This window comes from Oryx dammah, unplaced genomic scaffold, assembly GCF_014754425.2.
Source record: "Oryx dammah isolate SB20612 unplaced genomic scaffold, SCBI_Odam_1.1 HiC_scaffold_15, whole genome shotgun sequence".
Classification (NCBI taxonomy): domain Eukaryota; kingdom Metazoa; phylum Chordata; class Mammalia; order Artiodactyla; family Bovidae; genus Oryx; species Oryx dammah.
Window position 1 is genome coordinate 5100168 of NW_024070199.1, and position 20029 is coordinate 5120196.

Below are 20029 nucleotides of genomic sequence, written 5' to 3' on the forward strand. Positions count from 1 at the left end.
ATATGCATTAGTATACTGTATTGGTGTTTTTCTTTCTGGCTTACTTCACTCTGTATAATTGGCTCCAGTTTCAACAACCTCATTAGAACTGATTCTATGTATTCTTTTTAATGGCTGAGTAATACTCCATTGTGTATATGTACCAAAGCTTTCTTATCCATTCGTCTGCTGATGGACATCTAGGTTGCTTCCATGAATCATTTTGTAATGATTGCTGTCAATTAAATTCATTGGTTTCAAAATATTCCTAAGTCAGTAAACTCACATGAGATATCACAGACTCAACCATTATTTTAAACATCATTTTTTTTAAAGAACCTGTGGTCAAAATGGGATGCTAGTAAGTGAAATGAAACTTGGAAATTAAGACTAGAGTCTCTTAAATCTTTGCATTAAAGAGCTGTAACTTCCTAGACAAGCCGCTCATGTTGGTGGTAGGAATGGAACAGACAGGAAACTGAATGAGAGCATGGAATTGTCGGAGGAGAAGAGGAAAGGGAGCAGCGTGGTTTAAAATCTCACTAGACTCCTTTGATACAAGTTCCTCCCATGTGCACACACACACACACACACACACACACATATACACAACACAAAAGTATGCATATATATATACATACACAAAATATATATATGTGTATGTGTGTGTGTGTTTCATATATATGTCTTTACATATTTCATTCTGGTGAAGTCACACCATGGTTTACACTTGTTATCCATGAAGTTATTGTTTGGAAATAATTGAACTCCCCAAATATGAATTTCATACCTTCATTTCATGAACAATACAATAGTCCTAATTTCACTGACCCATTCAGGCTCATCACCCACTAGATTTAGTTGGCTGTCTGAATTTGCCTGTATTCGCTCTGTGACACTTCTTCAGAAAGCAGAGTCCTTCAGATTCCATTTTTCAACACGGAATACTCAGTCTTCCCCAAATACCATGGACTGTGCTGTCTGAGATAGCCCTCTAGTCTCTGATAGGTATTCTCAACCTCATCTGAACTACAATTCTTTTACGTTTTATTCTTTTCATTCAGTTCTGCATGATATTTTTCCTTCAGAATATTTTTATTTGCTATTTTTTGTTTTGTTCTTTGGTTTAGGTTACACACTATTGTTTTTTTTCTTTATGTCTGTAACCCACACACAATAGCTGTCAGTGGTTTTTCTCTAAGACTCTAATCCTGTTCCTCATCCCTTGCATATGACCTCATACCCCTTTATTCTATTATGCACGGTGGAAATATTGATGCTAGGTTGTGGAGTTAATGATCATGTCATTGTTTTGTGCAATACAAGATTGACTAGAAAATAATAGACAATTTGGGAAAGAAATATGATATCATCTGTTAAGTAGGGCAACGATCTCTTCAGGATTTATTAAACTGTGTTTGCATTCTAGTCCTTGAAACATTTTTCTATTTACTCAATGATGGGCCCTGACATTTCACTCAGGGAAGGTTACTAGATGAGAAAGTTTATTTATTTTTAAATTTTCATTGGAATATCCTTGATTTTCAAGGTTGTGTTAGTTTTTCTTGTACAGCCTAGTGAATCAATTATATAAATACATATATCCACTCTTTAAAAAAAATTTCCATACAGGTCATTACAGAGTATAGAATAGAATTTTCCATGCTACACAGTAGATCCTTATTTATTATAGCTCTATGCATAGGAATGGGTGTATGATCATCCAGATCTCAACTTTTTCCTTCCCATCTTCCACCCCGTTTCTTAGCGCCTGGTACCTTAAGTTTGTTTTCTCCATCTGTGTCTTTCTTTTGTAAATAACCTCAGTTGTATCAATATTTTAGATTCCACATATAGTCAATATCACAAGATATGTATCTTTCTTTTTCTGAGTCAGTCGCTTCTCTGCTGAGTTCACCCTGGACAGAGAGCCACCCTCGGGGCCTCACACACAAGAGGCAGCGAGGGCAGGTGCAATGCCGGGGATCCTTCAGGGTTCAGGCACCAGCGGAGCTTCTGAGAGCCTTGATGAGGCCGCAGCTCCGGGATCCCCATGGACCCCCTCCGGCTCAATGGTCCAGCACCCGTTTCCAACACTGACTCTCACCAAGACCCACACATGGTGCCTGCGGATCTGAGCTCTTTTCTGACACTCGGGCCACGTCCATCGGGAGACAGTATCCTCAGGAAGGCCTGGACTCCGGGGCCCCATCAGGCACTTGCAGACAAAAAGATCTTGGGGTTCCCTGGAGCAACCCATTTAAGATACAGGAATACGGCCATTCTCCCATTGCCACGCACATCCTCCTAACTCCCTACTGGGCCTGTGGACTCCTGGGCAGACAGAAGCCAAGATCCTTCCCAGAAACGCAGGTTCTGAGCCTTGTGGCCGTGCGGACATGGTGTCCCTCTTGGAGCCCCTGGAGAGGGTTTCTGAGAGCTTCTAAGGTTTCAGATCATAGACAACACAGTGCTTTTAAAAAAAAATCAATAACTAGAGATTGCTGAGGTATAAGCTGAAAAAGAGAGTATTAAATCAGGGAAGGCAGCAGTTGGTTTTCAACGAGAGTTTCTTTATTTTTAACAATTGCTTTAGATGCATCTACCAGAGAAAATTCCAACCTGTGGGTCTCAAACCCACATGCAGCTCCAAAAATTGAGGTGCATATTTGATTGTATAAACACATATCCCCAAAAGTTCCAACACCTCCCAAAGTCTACATTTCCCCTTGAAATCTGGCATCACTGCAAGATCGATCGTCTTTCCTTTCGGTTCACATTGAGCTGATGTCTGAAACCATGGATTGGTTTTCTGTTCCTGATGCATCTACTGCCTAGATTTTAGCTTGCAGGTGACCAGAAGTAAACTTTCCCAGAGAAGGCAATGGCACCCCACTCCAGTACTCTTGCCTGGAAAATCCCATGGACAGAGGAGCCTGGTAGGCTGCAGTCCATGGGGCCACTGAGAGTTGGACACGACTCAGTGACTTCACTTTCACTTTTCACTGTCATGCATTGGAGAAGGAAATGGCAACCCACTCCAGTGTTCTTGCCTGGAGAATCCCAGGGACGGCAGAGCCTGGTGGGCTGCCGTCTATGGGGTCGCACAGAGTTGAACAAGACTGAAGCGACTTAGCAGCAGCAGCAGAAGTAAACTTTGACAGATGCATCCAGCTAGGAGGACTGTAACCTTACAGAAAGGGCTCCTGGGGATCGAATGTCTTGTTGCCCCAGTGAGGCCACAGGCTGGAGCTAAGCCAGATGGACCTTGGATATCCTAAATCACACATAATCTCAACGAGTTTATTTTGAAGCTGGACGAGTCGGCCCAGGTGAAGGGCTCCATGAGGGCTGCCGCTCTCCTGAGGGGCAGGATCGAACTCATCACTTAAGTTGCTCAGCGCTTTGGTGTGACTCAGAAGTTTGTCCAGGAGGGCCAGAAAGGATGTTCCCACACAGATTGAAGGTCCCAAGCTTGAACAGTGGCTCAGGGCAGAGGATGGACTCGTGCCGGGACTCTGTGACCCCATGCTGCTCTAAGTTCAGTTCCTAGAGAGTGGCTGCAACTTGTTCCAGAGAATGTGGAGGATCTCAGGACCAAAGTCCGTCATGGTGACCCTGCTCAGATCCAGGCCTTTGAACTGACACATATTTGGGCTCTGGGACAGATGGGGCAAGTCTGACTCTGTAAGCTGCCAGTTAGTTACTGCTGGGTGGGCCTATGGGTCCTTGTGCATCTAGGGAAAAAGCAAGCAATTAGGTCTGAGTATTCAGGGTGGCAGCTCAGCTAAACTAGTCAGATAGGTGATTTGCCCAAAGACAAAGTCCTACTGACCACCTCCTGAAGGTCAGTACTCAGAATGACCTGTCTCATTTTGGCCTGGCAATACCTCTCTGCATCTCCTCCAAACCTGGAAGTCAACCCTGAATATTCATTGCAAGCACTGATGCTGGAGCTGAAACTCCAGTACTTTATCCACATGATTAGAAGAGCCGACTCATCGTAAAAGACCCTGATGCCTGTACACCAATGGCTGATTCATGTCAGTGTATGGGAAACACCACTACAATATTGTAGTTAGCCTCCCATTAAAATATAGAACAGTCTTTTGGACTCTGTGGGAGAGGGAGAGGGTGGGATTATTTGGGAGAATGGCACTGAAACATGTATAATATCATGTAAGAAACGAATCATCAGTGTAGGTTCGATGCAGGATACAGGATGCTTGGGGCTGGTGCACTGGGATGATCCAGAGGGATGGTACGGGGAGGGAGGTGGGTAGGGGTTCAGGATGGGGAACACGTATACACCCGTGGTGGATTCATGTTGATGTATGGCAAAACCAATACAATGTTGTAAAGTAATTAGCCTCCAATTAAAATAAATAAATTTATTTTTTAAATTATAATAATAAATTAAAAATTATAACTAATCATAAACACTGTTAAATATATACCATTATGTTAAAAAAAAAAAAAAAACTGATCCTTGGAAAGATTGAGAGCAGGAGGGGAAGGGGTCGACAAAGGATGAGTTGGTTGGGTGGCATCACCAACCCAGTGGACATGACTTTGAGCAAACTGAGGGAGATGGTGAAGGACAGGCATGCTGCATTCCTTGCGGCCACAAAGAGTCGGACACGACAGAGCAACTGAACAGCAGCTCACTTCTACTTCCAGTCTTCTCCTAAGCCTTTGCTTGGGGATAAATATTTCACTTGTCATTTCAGTAAACAAAGGATGTTGCAGTAAAAGGCCGTGATCCACTGCAGCGCCCCCAAGACAGTGTGCCCTGAGGGAAACTCGAGGAGAGGAAAACAGGATGGTGTCCTGAGGGGGATGCATATCATAAACATGACTTTCTTACCTCTTTTCATAGATAAAAGCATGAAAAGGAATTTCCCTGGGCGCCTGTGGTTAAGAATTCACTGGTAAGCACCAGGGATACAGGTTGGATCCCTGGTCCAGGAAGACCCCACAGACTGTGGAGCAACTAAGCCCAAGCCCCACGACTACTGAGCACCCGACTAGAGCCTAGGGACCATGACCACTGACGTCCACACCCTGGTCCCACGCTCTGAGATGAGATGCTACCAAAAGGAGAAGTCAACACATTCAACTCGAGAGGAGCCCCTGCTTGCCACAACCAGAAAAGGCTGTGCTCAGAAAGGAAGACCCAGCACAGCCAAAATAAGCAAACAAATAAGATTATAAAAATAAATAAATAAGTTACTTAAAAGCATGAAAATCATTAATTTGAGATGTATCATGTTCATCATCCGCAATAACCTTTTGATGCTTTCTGAATGTTTTTTCAGCTTGTGACTTTTTGTACTCTGGCTCCCCTAATAACTTTTGAACACTTCTTCAGAGCCAGCTGAGAAGACACCTTTCTGCTACAATCTTCTATAAAAACACTGAATAATGCATATTTGCCATGTTTTAGTTTGTTCTTTTTTTGTCATTTGACCTGCTCTTCAAGACATTTTCCCAACCCACACACAGTGTCTTGTCCTCACTCACCTGAGTTCCAGGGATTAGATGGAAACAGTCGACTAAAACATGAGTCACCACCTGAAAGTAGAGTCATTTTATTTCATGGGAGTATTTAAGAGCCATGCCCAGGCTTCCTCGGTGGCTCAGAGAGTAAAGAATCTGCCTGGAATGCGGGAGATGTGGGTTTGATCCCTGGGATGGGAAATCTCCTGGAGGAGGAAATAGCAGCCTGAGAATCCTGAGAGGTGAGTCCCTGACCCCTGCTTTCCTCCTGCTGCTGCCTGTCCTTCTACAGTGCAGGGGTCAGAAGTGCAGGCTGGGCAGGTTCTGGGAAGGAAGGTCTAATGACGTGGAGCAGCCGGGTCCCACTGCCAAAGAGGCAGCAGTATCTCTAGGATTGAGTTGCTAGATTCCTGGCTTCAATCCCATTTCTAGAATAAAAGGGAGAAGCTGTCTGGCAGGCCGTGAGCAGTGCTTCCTGCTTTCCTCCCTGAGTCTTTTCAACCAAAAGATATGTTTAGATTTTCCAAGAGGAAAGAAATCCACTTACCATTTTGTGGGTGTGAATGAACTGTGAGCAAGTCAGTTTGGCAGCACTAAACCTTAATCTTACATTAGATCCTATAAGACTGGAGTTTTATTCCCAGTTCATGTATAGGTGAAGCAACAGATAAATACATATTTTAGTAATTTAACCAATGTTGTCTTCTTCTATTAGAAAATTCAGAATTATAGCTTATATTCATCTAGTATTTGTGTTTTCCTGCCTGTTTCTTTAAACAGGTTTTAGTTGTATTGCAGTATAGCCTGTTATAATTCTGTGGTAGGTCTTCCCTGCTGGTCTAGTGGTTAAGAATCTGCCTTCCCATGCAGGGGACATGGATTTGATTCCTGGTCCCAGAAGATCTCATAGGCTCTGGAGAACTGAAGCTCAGGTGTCACAACTACTGAGCCAATGCTCTAGGGCCCTGCTCCAAACTCAGGGAAACCACCCCAGGGAGAAGCTGGAGTACTCAGTTGCCCCAGGTTCCCCTAACTGGAAACACTCCCTCCACTGCAAGGAGTCCGGGGAGGGAAAGGGGTGGGGGGTTCAGGATGGGGAACACGTGTATACCTGTGGCGAATTCATGTTGATGTACGGCAAAACCAATACAATATTGTAAAGTAATTAACCTCCAATTAAAATAAATAAATTTATATTAAAAAAAGAAGGCAAAGCTCCATGAAAGATAAGGAAATTAATCTGTAAAAAAAAAAAAAGGGAGGGAGGTAATAATATTCTGGTAATTTCAGGTAAAGAGCAAAGTGGCTCGGCCATGAATCCATGAATATACCTGTGCCCATCCTTCCCCACACTTCCCTCCCATCCAGGGTGCCACACAAAATTGAGCAGACTTCCATGTGCTCTACCATAAGTTTTCAAACTGTATATTCATGAGGAATAAAATATTTTACTAAGACATCATGGATGAAGAGGAAGTCTCCAAATTAAACACTTTTCATATACAAGAACAATACTTGTGCAATACTAATTGTCCATGAGAATCAAAAATGAAAATAGCCAGGAAAATTTAGAAAAAAAAAGTTTAATAAGATGGCACTAGCTTTAAATACATTTTCAAATACATCAATAAACCAAAATAATAAAACTGTGTCATCAGTTCAGTTCAGTTCAGTAGCTCAGTCGTGTCCAACTCTTTGAAACCCCATGAATCGCAGCACACCAGGCCTCCCTGTCCATTACCAACTCCCGGACTTCACTCAGACTCATGTCCATCAACTCAGTGATGCCATCCAGCCATCTCATCCTCTGTCGTCCCCTTTTCCTCCTGCCCCCAATCCCTCCCAGCATCAGAGTCTTTTCCAATGAGAATGAGTCAACTCTTCGCATGAGGTGGCCAAAGTACTGGAGTTTCAAAAGCTTTAGCATCATTCCTTCCAAAGAACACATAGTGGCAGATGAATTCCGAAACAGTTTAGTAACTGTGAACTAAAATACTGACACGCAAACTATACAAGTCCTAATATAATACAATTTGAGTCTGTGGTAAAAACATGTTTTACTCACAACTTGAATCAGAAGGAAGGGATTGGGGCAGAAACCTGCAGAAATTCAGACATGGCCTGAAATCTCAGGGCCACTGGGTCAGAGCAGGCTGGTTTTATGGAAAAGCTAATTCAGGTGGAGGGGTTACACATTTTTAATTTCGAGGTTTTGATCAGTGAGAAAATCTCATGGACAATTCATGGGATACACACCCACATGGAAATGCTGTTGCCCACGTGCCGGCCCCACTTCCAAGATAAGGAAGGGCCAGCTCCTCGCCTCAGAGAGAAGGGCCAGAGACATCAGGGCCTGACAGCTTTCTTTAAGGCAAGTCTCCTACTTCCAGTCAATCAGATCTTCCCTCCCCAGCTCACTGCCCGAGTCCTGAGGGAAAGGTCACAGAGAAGGGGCTCACAGACCCCTGGAGCCCCTCACACGTCTGGCAGGCAGAGGGTGAGGAGAGCAAACCTTTCCAGTTCAGGGAGCTCAGTCTAGTCCAGGGTGCCCCGCAGCCCAGTCAGCTAGGGTTTATTCCATGAGGAGTCATTGCATTGACTTTCTCTCAGGGTGAACGTGGGTTAGATGGAGAGGCCAGAAGTTACACCTCAAGATGCCTTCTTTCCAAAAGGTCCCACTTTGTATGAAGAGGGAGGGAAAGAAGGAAGGCAATGAAGAGGCATAGAGAGAAGAGCCCATGGACTTTTGCTGAAAGCTCTCTGTCTCTTCAGGTTGTGAACTAAACTTAGTTGGAATCTGAGTCAGAGGAGTTCCCTGAGGACGATGAGCTGGAGTCGTTGTCCTCCAGCTCAGAATCTCCATCTTCATCCTCACTGCTGGGGGCTGAGGAGAGACTGCCTTCCTCCTCTTCCTCATTTTCCTCTGATCTCCCTGAGGCAGAATGTTCTCCAATCATGTCTGATGATTCTGACTCTGCAGCCTGAAGCCCCGGGTCCTCTCTAAGTCTTCCTTGCAAATTCCCTGATGATGGGGACTGCAGACTCATCCTTCTAATCTTGGGGTTCGGGCCCCCCATCATGCTCATGTTCTTACGCTTAGCACAGGTCGCCTCTCTGTAAGCAGCATATTCTTCAGGAGACAGAGTCCTGAGCCAGAGATCAAGGTCCACCTTGTACTGTGTCTGCAGTCCCTCTGCCTGCTTCTTATAAAGCTCCTTCTGGTCCTGGGGGACCCGCTGCCAGCGTCTACTGATCTCCACCATGCGCTCCCTCGGGGGCACCACTTTCAGCTCCCTGCTCGACCAGAGATCCTGGTGGAACTTGTGATAGCCATTCATCGGGGGCTTTGAGGGCTCTCCATGGAATTTCCACTTCATGGGTAAACTGTTTTCTTGGAGAGACTTCACTTTTTGCACATTCTCCTGAAACTTCTCTGGCATTTTCATTTCACTTCTTTGGGGGACACCAGATTTCTCCGGGTTTTGGACTAGATCAGGTTGCTGTGCTCTGAACAGAGCCACTTTCTCCCTTAAGTCCTTTTTCTCTTTCTCAAGATCCTGACTGTGTTTCACCCTCAGATGCTCAGGCACCTTCCTGTGTTCCTCAGACAGAACCCTGGTCAGCTGCTGGTTGCTTATCTTGGGGTGTTTTTGGATGTACTGGGGTCGCATCACTTGGGAAATGTGTTGGTAAGCTGTCAGGGACTTCTTGAACAAATAAGCATGTTTCTTGTGTTTTCTGGTGTTTTCTTGGGTTTTTTGGAAGGATTGCTAACATTTTCCTTAGCTTCCAGGACTAATTCTTTCAGTGTGCGAAACTTTCTCACCTTATGGGAAACCTCTAACCATTTGAGTTTGCACATTTCCCCAGAAAAATCTTTAAAAGCTACTTTTCCCCAGTCCATCACTGACTGGGTGGTTTTGAACGTGTGCCCATCACTGGATGGAATGCTTTTCTCCATCCTTTCCAATAACAGCACAATGTCTTCCGTGGACCAGTCATCTTGGCGTTTAGGCATCACCATTTGTAGGTCTTTGGGACACTTATGTGATCCCAGCAGTTGAGACACCTCAGCAGAATCTTCAGCTTCTTCACTCTCAAGATTCAGCAGGTGAGTTATTTCTGAAGTCCTGCACTGTGTGCGATCCTCCATTTCTGTGGAGAAAGAAAAGGAAAGTTACTCTCCTATGCAACACAGGAGAGAAGCACAGCCAGCTTGGGATACGTCCCTTCTGTCATTTCATTTACCCTCAAGAACACAAATGAAAACCAGCCCAAACTCTGAGTTAAGAGTCCTGTTGAGCATTATAAGGTTCTTTTCACAATTAAAAATCCTGAGGCCTGACCCCAGCTTCCCTCCAGTCTCACCACAGGGGGTTTTACATAGAAATGAACAGGAGCCTCAGGACTCACTCAAGAGAAAAAGGACGAGAGAAAAGGAAGGGAAGTTAAAAATAAAAATGCCTGGCAAGCAACAGGGCTTTAAAATAGCAGTGAGATACCATAGCACATGGACAAGAATGGTCAAAATCCCAAAGAAGGACCAAGTATTGAGAGGGTGGGATATCAGGAAATTTGATTCATTTCCTAAGGTGATGAAAAATAGTACAAGCCTTCTGAAAGAGAATAAGGCAATCTGTTACAAAACTAAATATCCTACCACGTACGTCAGGGCTCATGCTCCTTTGTATTTGCCCAAATCATTTGAAAACCTATATCCATAAAAAAGAAAAAAAGACCTGCAATGGGATGTTTATAGCCACTTTGGTCAGAATCACAAAACTTGAAAACAACCATAATGAATGGATAAAGCAACTATGGTACATTAAAGCTGAGAAATAGTACTCAGTTCTAAAAATAAATGAGCGATCAAGCCAGTAAGAGACATGGGGTATTCTTTTATTCATATCTCTAAGTGAATGAAGCTAAGCTGAAAAACATGCCTATTTCATGAGTCCAACTATAATACATTCCAGGAAAAGAGAAATATATGGGGAAAAAAGAAAAGAGAAATATATGAGGACAGTGAAATAAAGTTTGCTTCCAGCAGTTAGGGTGATGGGACTGATGAATAGGTGATCACAAGTGACTTTCAGCAGTCTAACACTTCCGGATATTATAAAGCTGGATACTTGTCACTGTATATCAGTGAAAACTAACAGTCCACAACACCAAGAGTGAACACTAATGTGAAACCATAGACTTTGATAATGAAGTGTCAGTGGAGGTTCCTAAATCATAATAAACACACCACTCTGAGACATAATGTGGTAACAGGGGCAAAACACCTGCTTATTCTGGGAGCGCAGGATGTAGACAGGAATTTATACTTTCTGCTCAGTGTTACTGTGAATGTAATCTTCTCTAGAACACTAACTCTACTTAGGATTCTGAGCATAGCTCCTTCCTAAGAAAAATCCAGATGGCCATAGACTGAATGTGCAGGTGAGATGATAATTGATATAATTCATCTAAGAAACACATAATAGATATTAAGTGGTTAATATTTCATTACTAGAGAGGTCAATAGACGTTATAATAAGGCATATTAAATACAACTGTATGCAAGAAGACCCTTTCCTTGTGACTCAGCTGGTAAAGAATCTGCCTGCAATGTGGAAGACCTGGGTTTGATCCCTGGGTTGGGAAGATCCCCTGGAGAAGGGAAAGACTACCCACTCCAGTATTCTAGCCTAGAGAATTCCATGCACTGGATAGCCCATGTGGTCTCAAAGAGTCGGACACAACTGAGCAACTTTCACTTCACTACTTCACAATAAGCCAGGGACTCTCTGTTTTGGCTGAAATATAAAGATGACAAAACATGTCTCATCGGAAACTCATAGAAATGAACAAATAGGAACACTGACCTGTGGAGGAGGCGCAGGTACTTCAGGCACTGGCAGGGGAAGACCTTCTCTGCACGTGTCTGCTGCACTCACACAAAGAGTCTTCTTATTGCCTCTGATAGAGCAACCTGAGAAACAATGACATATCACACACAGTGTATCACACGCAGTCATCTACACTAAACACAGGTACTTACTTTCAATGTTCTCTTTTTTATTCTGTTAAAACTCAGTCCCTTCTATCTCTAATAAAAATGACTCTTAAGCATAGCGTTAATCTTTGTTTAACTTTCAGTTCTGAGAACTCTAACAATAAAATTTTCTCTTCTCTTTGACAATGACACTCTTCAATTTAAGTGACCTTAATGTAAGGGGAATCCATTTCTTTGATTAGCACATCAACATACTCCCAATCATATCAGATTTGCTCTACTATCAGAAAAGTTTTCTCGTTTGGAAACATACAAATTCCAAGTCACAATAAGATCAGTTCTGGGACTTCCTTGGAGGTTCAGTGGCTAAGACTCCATGCTCCCAGTGGACAGGACCAGCATTTGGTCCTTCATCTGGGAATTAGAGCCCACATTCCACAGCAAAGTGTTCACCTGCCAAGACACAGAGTTTCTGTGTGGTGACTAAGAGTTTGCATGTCCCATCTAAAGGTCCCTTGAGGTTCAAGAAAGATCTGGCGCAGCCAAATTCATCAAATCCATCAATCAATTAACACACAGTTCTTTCTAATATTATAGTTGTTTAGTCCCTGAGGCCTGTGTTACTTTTCTGCAACCCCTTGGACTATAGTCCACCAGGCTCCTGTCCATGGGATTTTCCAGGCAAGAATACTGGAGTGGGTTGACATTTCCTTCTCTAGGGGCCCTTGAGACTTATGGATCAAACCTGTGTCTCCTGCATTAGCAGGCAGCTTCTTTCCCTGAGCCACCACGGAAGCCAGCCATCTAATATATTGTGCTTCAAAATAAATGACTGAAGTTAATAAAAGTTTTCACTTCTATATCAGAGTGAGTGCAGAATTTCTTTTTCTTTCAGCTATTTGGTGTGTTAACAATGTTGTGTTGAGAACCATCACCAGGTCTGGATTGCTATTGGAAAATTAAAGACAGAAATTCCACCTTTTCCTTACAAATATATTACTCTTCATGTTCTACAGCACAGTTTCTCATTCAAATTTTAGGTATCATGCTAAATGGAAAAACTATCTAGGATTTCCCATCAAGAAATTCATATTTTCCTTTTTATCATGGAATCATAAGTTCATAGAATTACTCATGTTCATTCACAAATTCCAATGATTTGAAGGTAAGTCTAGTTTCAGAGTGAATTTTAGGTAATAACTTAATTCTTATGAACTAGATTTTTCATTTACTTAAAAAATTCTTAAGCTTGCTACAGCTGAATTAAAATTATTCTTTTTAATTTTTGAGGGAAAGAAATATGAATCCATCTACTCAGAACAATTTACTCACCAGAAAGTTGTAGATTTGGTCTCCTCAATGCTGGTATGAAAATCAGTCCCATCCAGTCAGGAGTTCTATGTTCTCTAGATGGGTCAGCAGCTGTAACTTTCAGAGTTTTTCACGGTCCAGCCAACTCAGAACAACTCTGAACAGAAGAAAGAGTGCATCTGAGATCCTACTATCAGGACCCTTGAGGCCCCTTCCTGATTAGATTACCACAAGTCCCTTGGATAAACCCAATCAACACTGTTGTTGCTGCTGCTGCTGCTAAATCGCTTTAGTCATGTCCAACTCTGTGCGACCCCATAGACGGCAGCCCACCAGGCTCCCCTGTCCCTGGGATTCTCCAGGCAAGAACACTGGAGTGGATTGCCATTTCCTTCTCCAGTGCATGAAAGTGAAAAGTGAAGTCACTCAGTCGTGTCCGACTCCTAGCGACCCCACGGACTGCAACCTACCAGGTTCCTACGTCCATAGGATTTTCCAGGCAAGAGTACTGGTGTGGCGTGCCATTGCCTTCTCCACCAATCAACACTAACTACACTAAATCTCTATAATCTCTATATGTTAATAGAATGCACAACTGAAGTCCCAGTCCTCATCACTGATTTTATATTGAATATCCATTTCTCTCTGATTTTAAGGATCTTGCATTCTCCTTAAATTCCCTCCATATTTGATTATAGTTTACTAAGACATTTGAATATGTATCCTTATTTCTGCCCTTTATTCACAAGCTTTAAGGTTTAATAACATATCAGTTTTGCAATGGTCATTAAAACCCCTTCAGTTGCAATCCAAATTTATCTATTCTATATATTTTATCTATAGAATAGATAAAAATATGAATAATTATTGTAGATTAGTTTGGGAATTTGAGGAAAAGAGGCTCCAAATTCTGGCATCCAAGATTGATCTAATTCGGATTTTAGAGTGATTAAACAGGAACATTGCATTTTAAAAAATACAGTTACTTTGTTGAGAAAAATTTGATTCAACCCAACATGGTCAAAAGTATATCTAGCTTGAAATGACTAGTTATTAGACCAATAACAGATTTCATAACAGTCTTGAAATTGATTTCTTCTATTTCCTAAATTATATATAAATATACTTTGCAACTAGTACTTGTGAAACATGTAACAGTAGGATATAATTTGGAAAACCTAAGTCAGTGAAATATTTTGATAGCTTCAAAAAATGGTAAATAACTGGCATCATTGTGGGTATATAATTTTACTTATGTATGTGCACAGGCAAAGCTGAAATCATATATCAAAATATACACTGGATTGCTAAACTTTTTGGAGGATTCATGGTAGTTAGTAGATGGGATTTGCTAAAAATGTTTCATCTCTATACATATAATTCATAGTTTTTGATGAACTGCTCTTGAAAAAGCACAGCTATTTTTAATACATACATGACATTCACATAAATAGTTTGCAGAGGTCAGTAGTTCTAATTAGTTTTAATATAGTTTATCATAAAAATTAAGGGAATCAATAAATGGTGTATTGTTTATGATACAAAATTAAGATTAAATATTAGCTGATTCACTATTAGAGAAAATAAAAAACTTCCAAAATGGTAAGGTTCCAAATAGGGAAAGGAGTACATGAAAGCTGTATATTGTCACGCTGATTATTTAACTTCTATGTAGAATATATCATGAGGAACACTGTGCTAGATGAAGCACAAGCTGGAACAGAGATTGCTGGGAGAAATATCAATAACCTCGGATACCCAGATGACACCAGCCTTATGGCAAAAAGCAAAGCATTAAAGAGCCTCTTGATGAAAGTGAAAGAGGAGAGTAAAAAAGATGGCTTAAACTCAACATTCAAAAAAAGAAGAACATGGCATCTGATCCCATCAGTTCATGGCAAATAGATGGGGAAACAGTGACAGACTTTATTTTTCTGGGCTCCAAAATCACTGCCGATGGTGACTGCAGCCATGAAATTAAAAGATGCTTACCCCTTGGAAGAAATAGACAGCATATTAAAAAGTAGAGAGGTCTACTTTGTCTGTCTAGCCAGAGGGATGGTTTTTCCAATCGTCATTATGGATGTGAGAGTTGGACTATAAAGAAAGCTGAGCATCGAAGAACTGATGCTTTTTAACTGTGGTGTTGGAGAAGACTCTTTAGAGTCCCTTTGACTTCAAGGAGATCCAACCAGCAGATGGACTTAGGATGATTTGTATATATGCATTCAAACCCTTAAAAAGTATATTTGCCTTTGACCCAGTAATTCTAACCTTGAAAAAATTTCAAAGGAATTCATTGGACAAAACCTGGCAAATCTGAAACTTTGCTTTAACTATTTATCTCTCAAATTCATATAATCTATGTACAAAGCAAGGAAAAAATATTGAGGTTTTACTTCCCCCAGCAAAATCTGAGACCTCTTGAATTTAGGACAACATTCTTTCGTTCTGTTCATGAAGTAGTGAGTTAACGCGCCCACTGTGCTAGTGACTCAGTCGTGTACAACCCTCTGTGACTGCATGGACTGTTGCCGCCAGGCTCCCCTGTCTATGGGATTCTCCAGGCAAGAATACTGGAGTGGGTTGCCATTCTCTTCTCTAAAATGTGCCCCTTGCCCTCTCCAAAATTATGTCTAAGTCCCAACAGCCAGTATTTCTGTACTTTATTTTTAGAATAGAGTCTGTGCAGACATAATCGAGGTGAGGGTACCACGATGAGACCATCCAGGGTAGAGAGTGGACCCTAAATCTGCTGACAGGTGTCCTGCTGAGAGAAAGAAAAGGGATGTTTTAGGTGCAGCAGAAAAAGCCCTGTAAGGAAGCAGAGATTCAAGTTAAATGTCATAATTTGAGGACTGCCAGAAGCCAACTGGCACTGGAAGAGACAAAGACAAACCATTTTAGAGCCTTTGGAAGGAGTACGGCCTTGCCAACATCTTGATTTCCAGCCTCCAGATTTGCAGAAAATACACTGGTCTTAAGCCACCCCGTGTGGGAACTCTAAAAAGCTGATAAAAAATAGTGACCTCCAGGGACAATGGTGGGAGAAGGCAATGGCAATCCACTCTAGTACTGTTTCCTGGAAAATTCCATGGATGGAGGAGCCTGTGGTAAGCTGCCATCCACGGGGTCACATAGAGTCAGACACGACAGAGCAACTTCAGTTTCACTTTTAACTTTCATGCATTGGAGAAGGAAATGGCAACCCACTCCAGTGTTCTTCCTGGAGAATCCCAGGGATGGGGGAGCCTTGTGGGCTGTCGTCTATGGGGTCGCACAGAGTTGGACACTACTGAGTGACTTAGCAGTAGCAGGACAATGGCTAGGCCTTCATTTTCTCAATTTTGAGGTCCTTCACCACCTCTTCAGTTCAGTCTAGTCACTCAATAGTTTCTGACTCTTTGTGACCCCATGGACTGCAGGATGCCAGGCTTCTCTGTCCTTCACTAGCTTTTGGAGCTCACTCAAACTCATGTCCATTGAGTCTGGGATGCCATCCAACCATCTCATCCTTTGTCATTCCCTTTTCTTCCTGCCTTCAATCTTTCCTGGAGTCAGAGTCTTAACTAATGAGTGAGTTCTTTGCATCAGTTGCCCAAAGTACTGAAGCTTCAGTTACAGCCCAAGTCCTTCCATCAAATATTCAGGATTGATTTTCTTTATGATTGACTGATTTCATCTCCTCTCAGTGCAAGGGACTTTCAAGAGTCTTCTCCAACACCACAGTTCAAAATTATCTATTCTTCGGCACTCAGCTTTGTTTAGGGCCCAACTCTCACATCCATACTTGACTAGTGGGAAAACCATAGCTTCGACTAGATGGACCTTTGTTGGCAAAGTAATGTCTCTGCTTTTTAATATGTTGTCCAGGTTGGTCATAACTTTTCTTCCAAGGAGCAAGCATCTTTTAATTTCATGGCTGCAGTCACAATCTGCAGTAATTATGGAGCCCAAGAAAATAAAATCTGTTACTGTTTCCATTGTTTCCTTATCTCTATGCCATGAAGTGATGGGGCCAGACGCCATGATCTCCATTTTCTGAATGTTGAGTTGTAAGCCAGCTTTTTCACTCTCCTCTTTCACTTTTATCAAGAGGCTATTTAGTTCCTCTTCATTTCTTGCCACAAGGGTTGTGTTATCTGCATATTTGAGGGTAGTGATATTTCTCCAGGCTTGTGGTTCATCCAGCCTGGTATTTCACATGATGATATAAGGCCGTGACATACTCCTTTCCCAATTTTGAACCAGTCTGTTCCATGTCTGTTTCTAATCGTTGCCTCTTGAACTGCATACAGGTTTCTCAGGAGGCAGGACAGGTGGTCTGGTACTCCCATCTCCTTAAAAATTTTCCAAGATTTGCCATGATCCACACAGTTAAAGGCTTTAGTGCAGTCAATGAAGCAGAAATAGATATTTTTCTGGAATTATCTTGCCTTTTCTATGATCCAATGGATGTGGCAATTTGATCTCTTGTTTCTCTGCCTTTTACAAATTCAGCTTGAACCTCCAGATGTTCTCAGTTCATGAAGCCTGGCTTGGAGAATTTTCAGCATTAGCCTGTGAGGTGAGCGCAATTTGTGTGGTAGTTTGAACATTTTTGGCATTGCCTTTCTTTGAGATTGGAATGAAAGCTTATCTTTTCCAGTCCTGTGGCCACTGCTGGGTTTTCCAAATTTGCTGGCATATTGAGAGCAGCACTTGAACAGCATCATCTTTTAGGATTTGAAATAACTCAGCTGGAATCCCATCACCTCCACTAGCTTTATTTGCAGTGATGCTTCCTAAGGCCCACTTGACTATGCACTCCAGGATGTCTGGCTCTAGGTAAGTGATCACACCGTAATGGCTATTAGAGTCACTAAGATCTTTTTTGTATAGTTCTTCTGTGTATTCTTGCCAACTCCTCTTAATATCTTCTGCTTCTGTCAGGTCCATACCATTTCTGTCCTTTATTGTGCCCATCTTTGCATGAAATGTTCCCTTGATAGCTCTAATTTCCTGAAGATTTTTATTTTTTCCCATTATGATTTTCCTCTATTTTTTTTGCATTGATCACTTAGGAAGCCTTTCATATCTCTCCTTGCTATACTTTGGAGCTCTGTATTCAGATGGATATATCTTTCCTGTTTTTCTTTGCCTTTTGCTTCTCTTCTTTTTTCAGCTGTTTGTAAGAAGTGATGATATTCTTGTAAACTGTAGATGAAAGTTCATAACATTGTACAGGAGGCGGTGGTCAAAACCATCCCCAAGAAAACTATTTTTAGGCATTGGATTAACTCCTGTTATATGGATTAACCATTTTAGTATTCTCAGCAATATTCACTAATTTTTACCCCCAGTTTATAAAGAGGATACTTGACATACTGTTGGTAAAATGTTACTTGTCTAAAAATCACATATGGAACAAATGTTTGATGCAGGGCTTAAAAATAGATACTACTGGAAGACCAAAAAAATTAGCTTTTCTATCCATGATTACCATTAAAGTTTCATTTTTAACTGAAGAAGTGAAGGGAAGTGAAATTGCCTAGCCGTGTCTGACTCTTTGTGACCTACCAGGCCCTGCCATCCATGAGAGTTTCCAGGCAAGAATATTGGAGTGGGCTTCCATTTCCTTCTCCAGGATATCTTCCCAACCCAGGGATCAAACCTGGGTCTCCTGCATTGCAGGCAGACGCTTTACCGTCTGAGCCACCAGGGAAGCCATTTTTAACTGAACATAGCACAAATTCATCTTACCTGGATCAGAACTCACCTCAGTACTGTTACAGAAGTCTTCTCTCTCATTCAGTAAGTAACTCTGTTAAATTCAGTTCAGAGTTTAGGTGCTCACTTCCTGGTGGCAAACACCTTCAAGTCTCCACAGTCCAGCCAATTCTGAAGGCAACAGCTCTGGTCTCTGGAGAAGAATGAGCTTGGATCTTTGCTGGATGCCTTATATATCCTCCGAAGACCAAGTCCACTGCCTCAAAGTGATAGTGTTATCAACCCTGCACAAAGGTACAGTAGCAGGAGATTAGATTTGTCAAGAATTGTAAACACATCTAGATGCCAAGGACTGAAGTCAAACCTTCTGAAATTTACTTAATCCAATTACCATAATCCAATCTCAGGTAAAGAATCACAGGTTGAGTTCACACTTCCAATCCATGAAGTTTGGTTAATAAATGAACTCTTCAATTATAAATTTCACATCTCCATTTATAGAAGTTTATTATAGTCCTAATTGAAGTGACCCACTAGTTTTGGTTACCTGTCTGAATTTGCCTGCATTACTTCCTGGATATTCCTTCAGGAAGAGGAGGTCTTCACATTCCGTCTTTCAACCCCAAACAGTCAAGTGCCCCAGTAAAACCACTTACTACTCTTGCCTTCTGCTGTTTGATGGATGTCCTCAACCTCTTCAGAACTAAAGTCTCTTAAATTTTATTCTTTTAATTCAGTTTTCTGTGAAATTCTTCCCTCCAAGGCTCATTTTGGTTACACACTATTGTTTTGCTCTGGCTATAACTGCACACAGAATAGCGGATGGTGGTTATTCTCTAAGACTCTGTTTCTTTTAGTCATTCCCTGCGTATCATCTCATACCCTTTGATTCTATTATTCAATATGTATCTATATTTGAAATACTGATGCTAGGTTGTGAAGTTAAGGATTATTGCATAGTTGTACACTGCAGGATAGACTAAAAAAATCATAGGCAATCTCTGAAAGAAATGTGATACTGTCTATGAAGTTTGGACAACTATCTTTTAAGATTTTCTTTATCTTGACTCTGTTTGCATTCTATTCCTCAAAACATTTTCATATGTAATCAAAGATGGGTCATTGTGCTCCACTCAGAGAAAGATACTAGATGGGAAAATTTCTTTACTTATTTGTAATTTTTTGAAATAAAAAGTTGATGTACAATATTGTTTGAGTTTCAGGTGTATAGCAAAGTGAATCAGATATATATATATATAAATATATATATATAAATATATATATAATCTCACCTCTGTTTTCCATACTGTTCATGAGGTTCTTGAGGCAAGAACACTGAAGTGGTTTGCCATTCCCTTCTCCAGTGGACCACATTTTGTCAGAACTCTCCACCATGACTTGTCCATCATTGGTGGCCCTGCAAGTTATGACTCATAGCTTCCTTGAATTATACAAGCCTGTGATCCATGCAATCAGTGCAAGAAGGCAAAGTGCTTGTCCAGGGAGACCTTACAAATAGCTGGGAAACAA

The 20029-nt window shown here is 41.6% G+C and overlaps 1 protein-coding gene and 1 pseudogene across 1 annotated transcript; both read right to left on the minus strand.

The window, feature by feature from the left end:
• Positions 1 to 8264: 8264 nt before the first annotated feature.
• LOC120874849 (upstream-binding factor 1-like protein 1) lies at positions 8265 to 9149 on the minus strand. Its single transcript, XM_040256542.1, has one exon. The coding sequence runs from the start codon at positions 9147 to 9149 to the stop codon at positions 8265 to 8267; it is 885 nt and encodes a 294-aa protein (XP_040112476.1).
• A 26-nt stretch (positions 9150 to 9175) lies between these two features.
• LOC120874850 overlaps positions 9176 to 20029 on the minus strand; it is a 22466-nt pseudogene continuing 11612 nt past the window's right edge.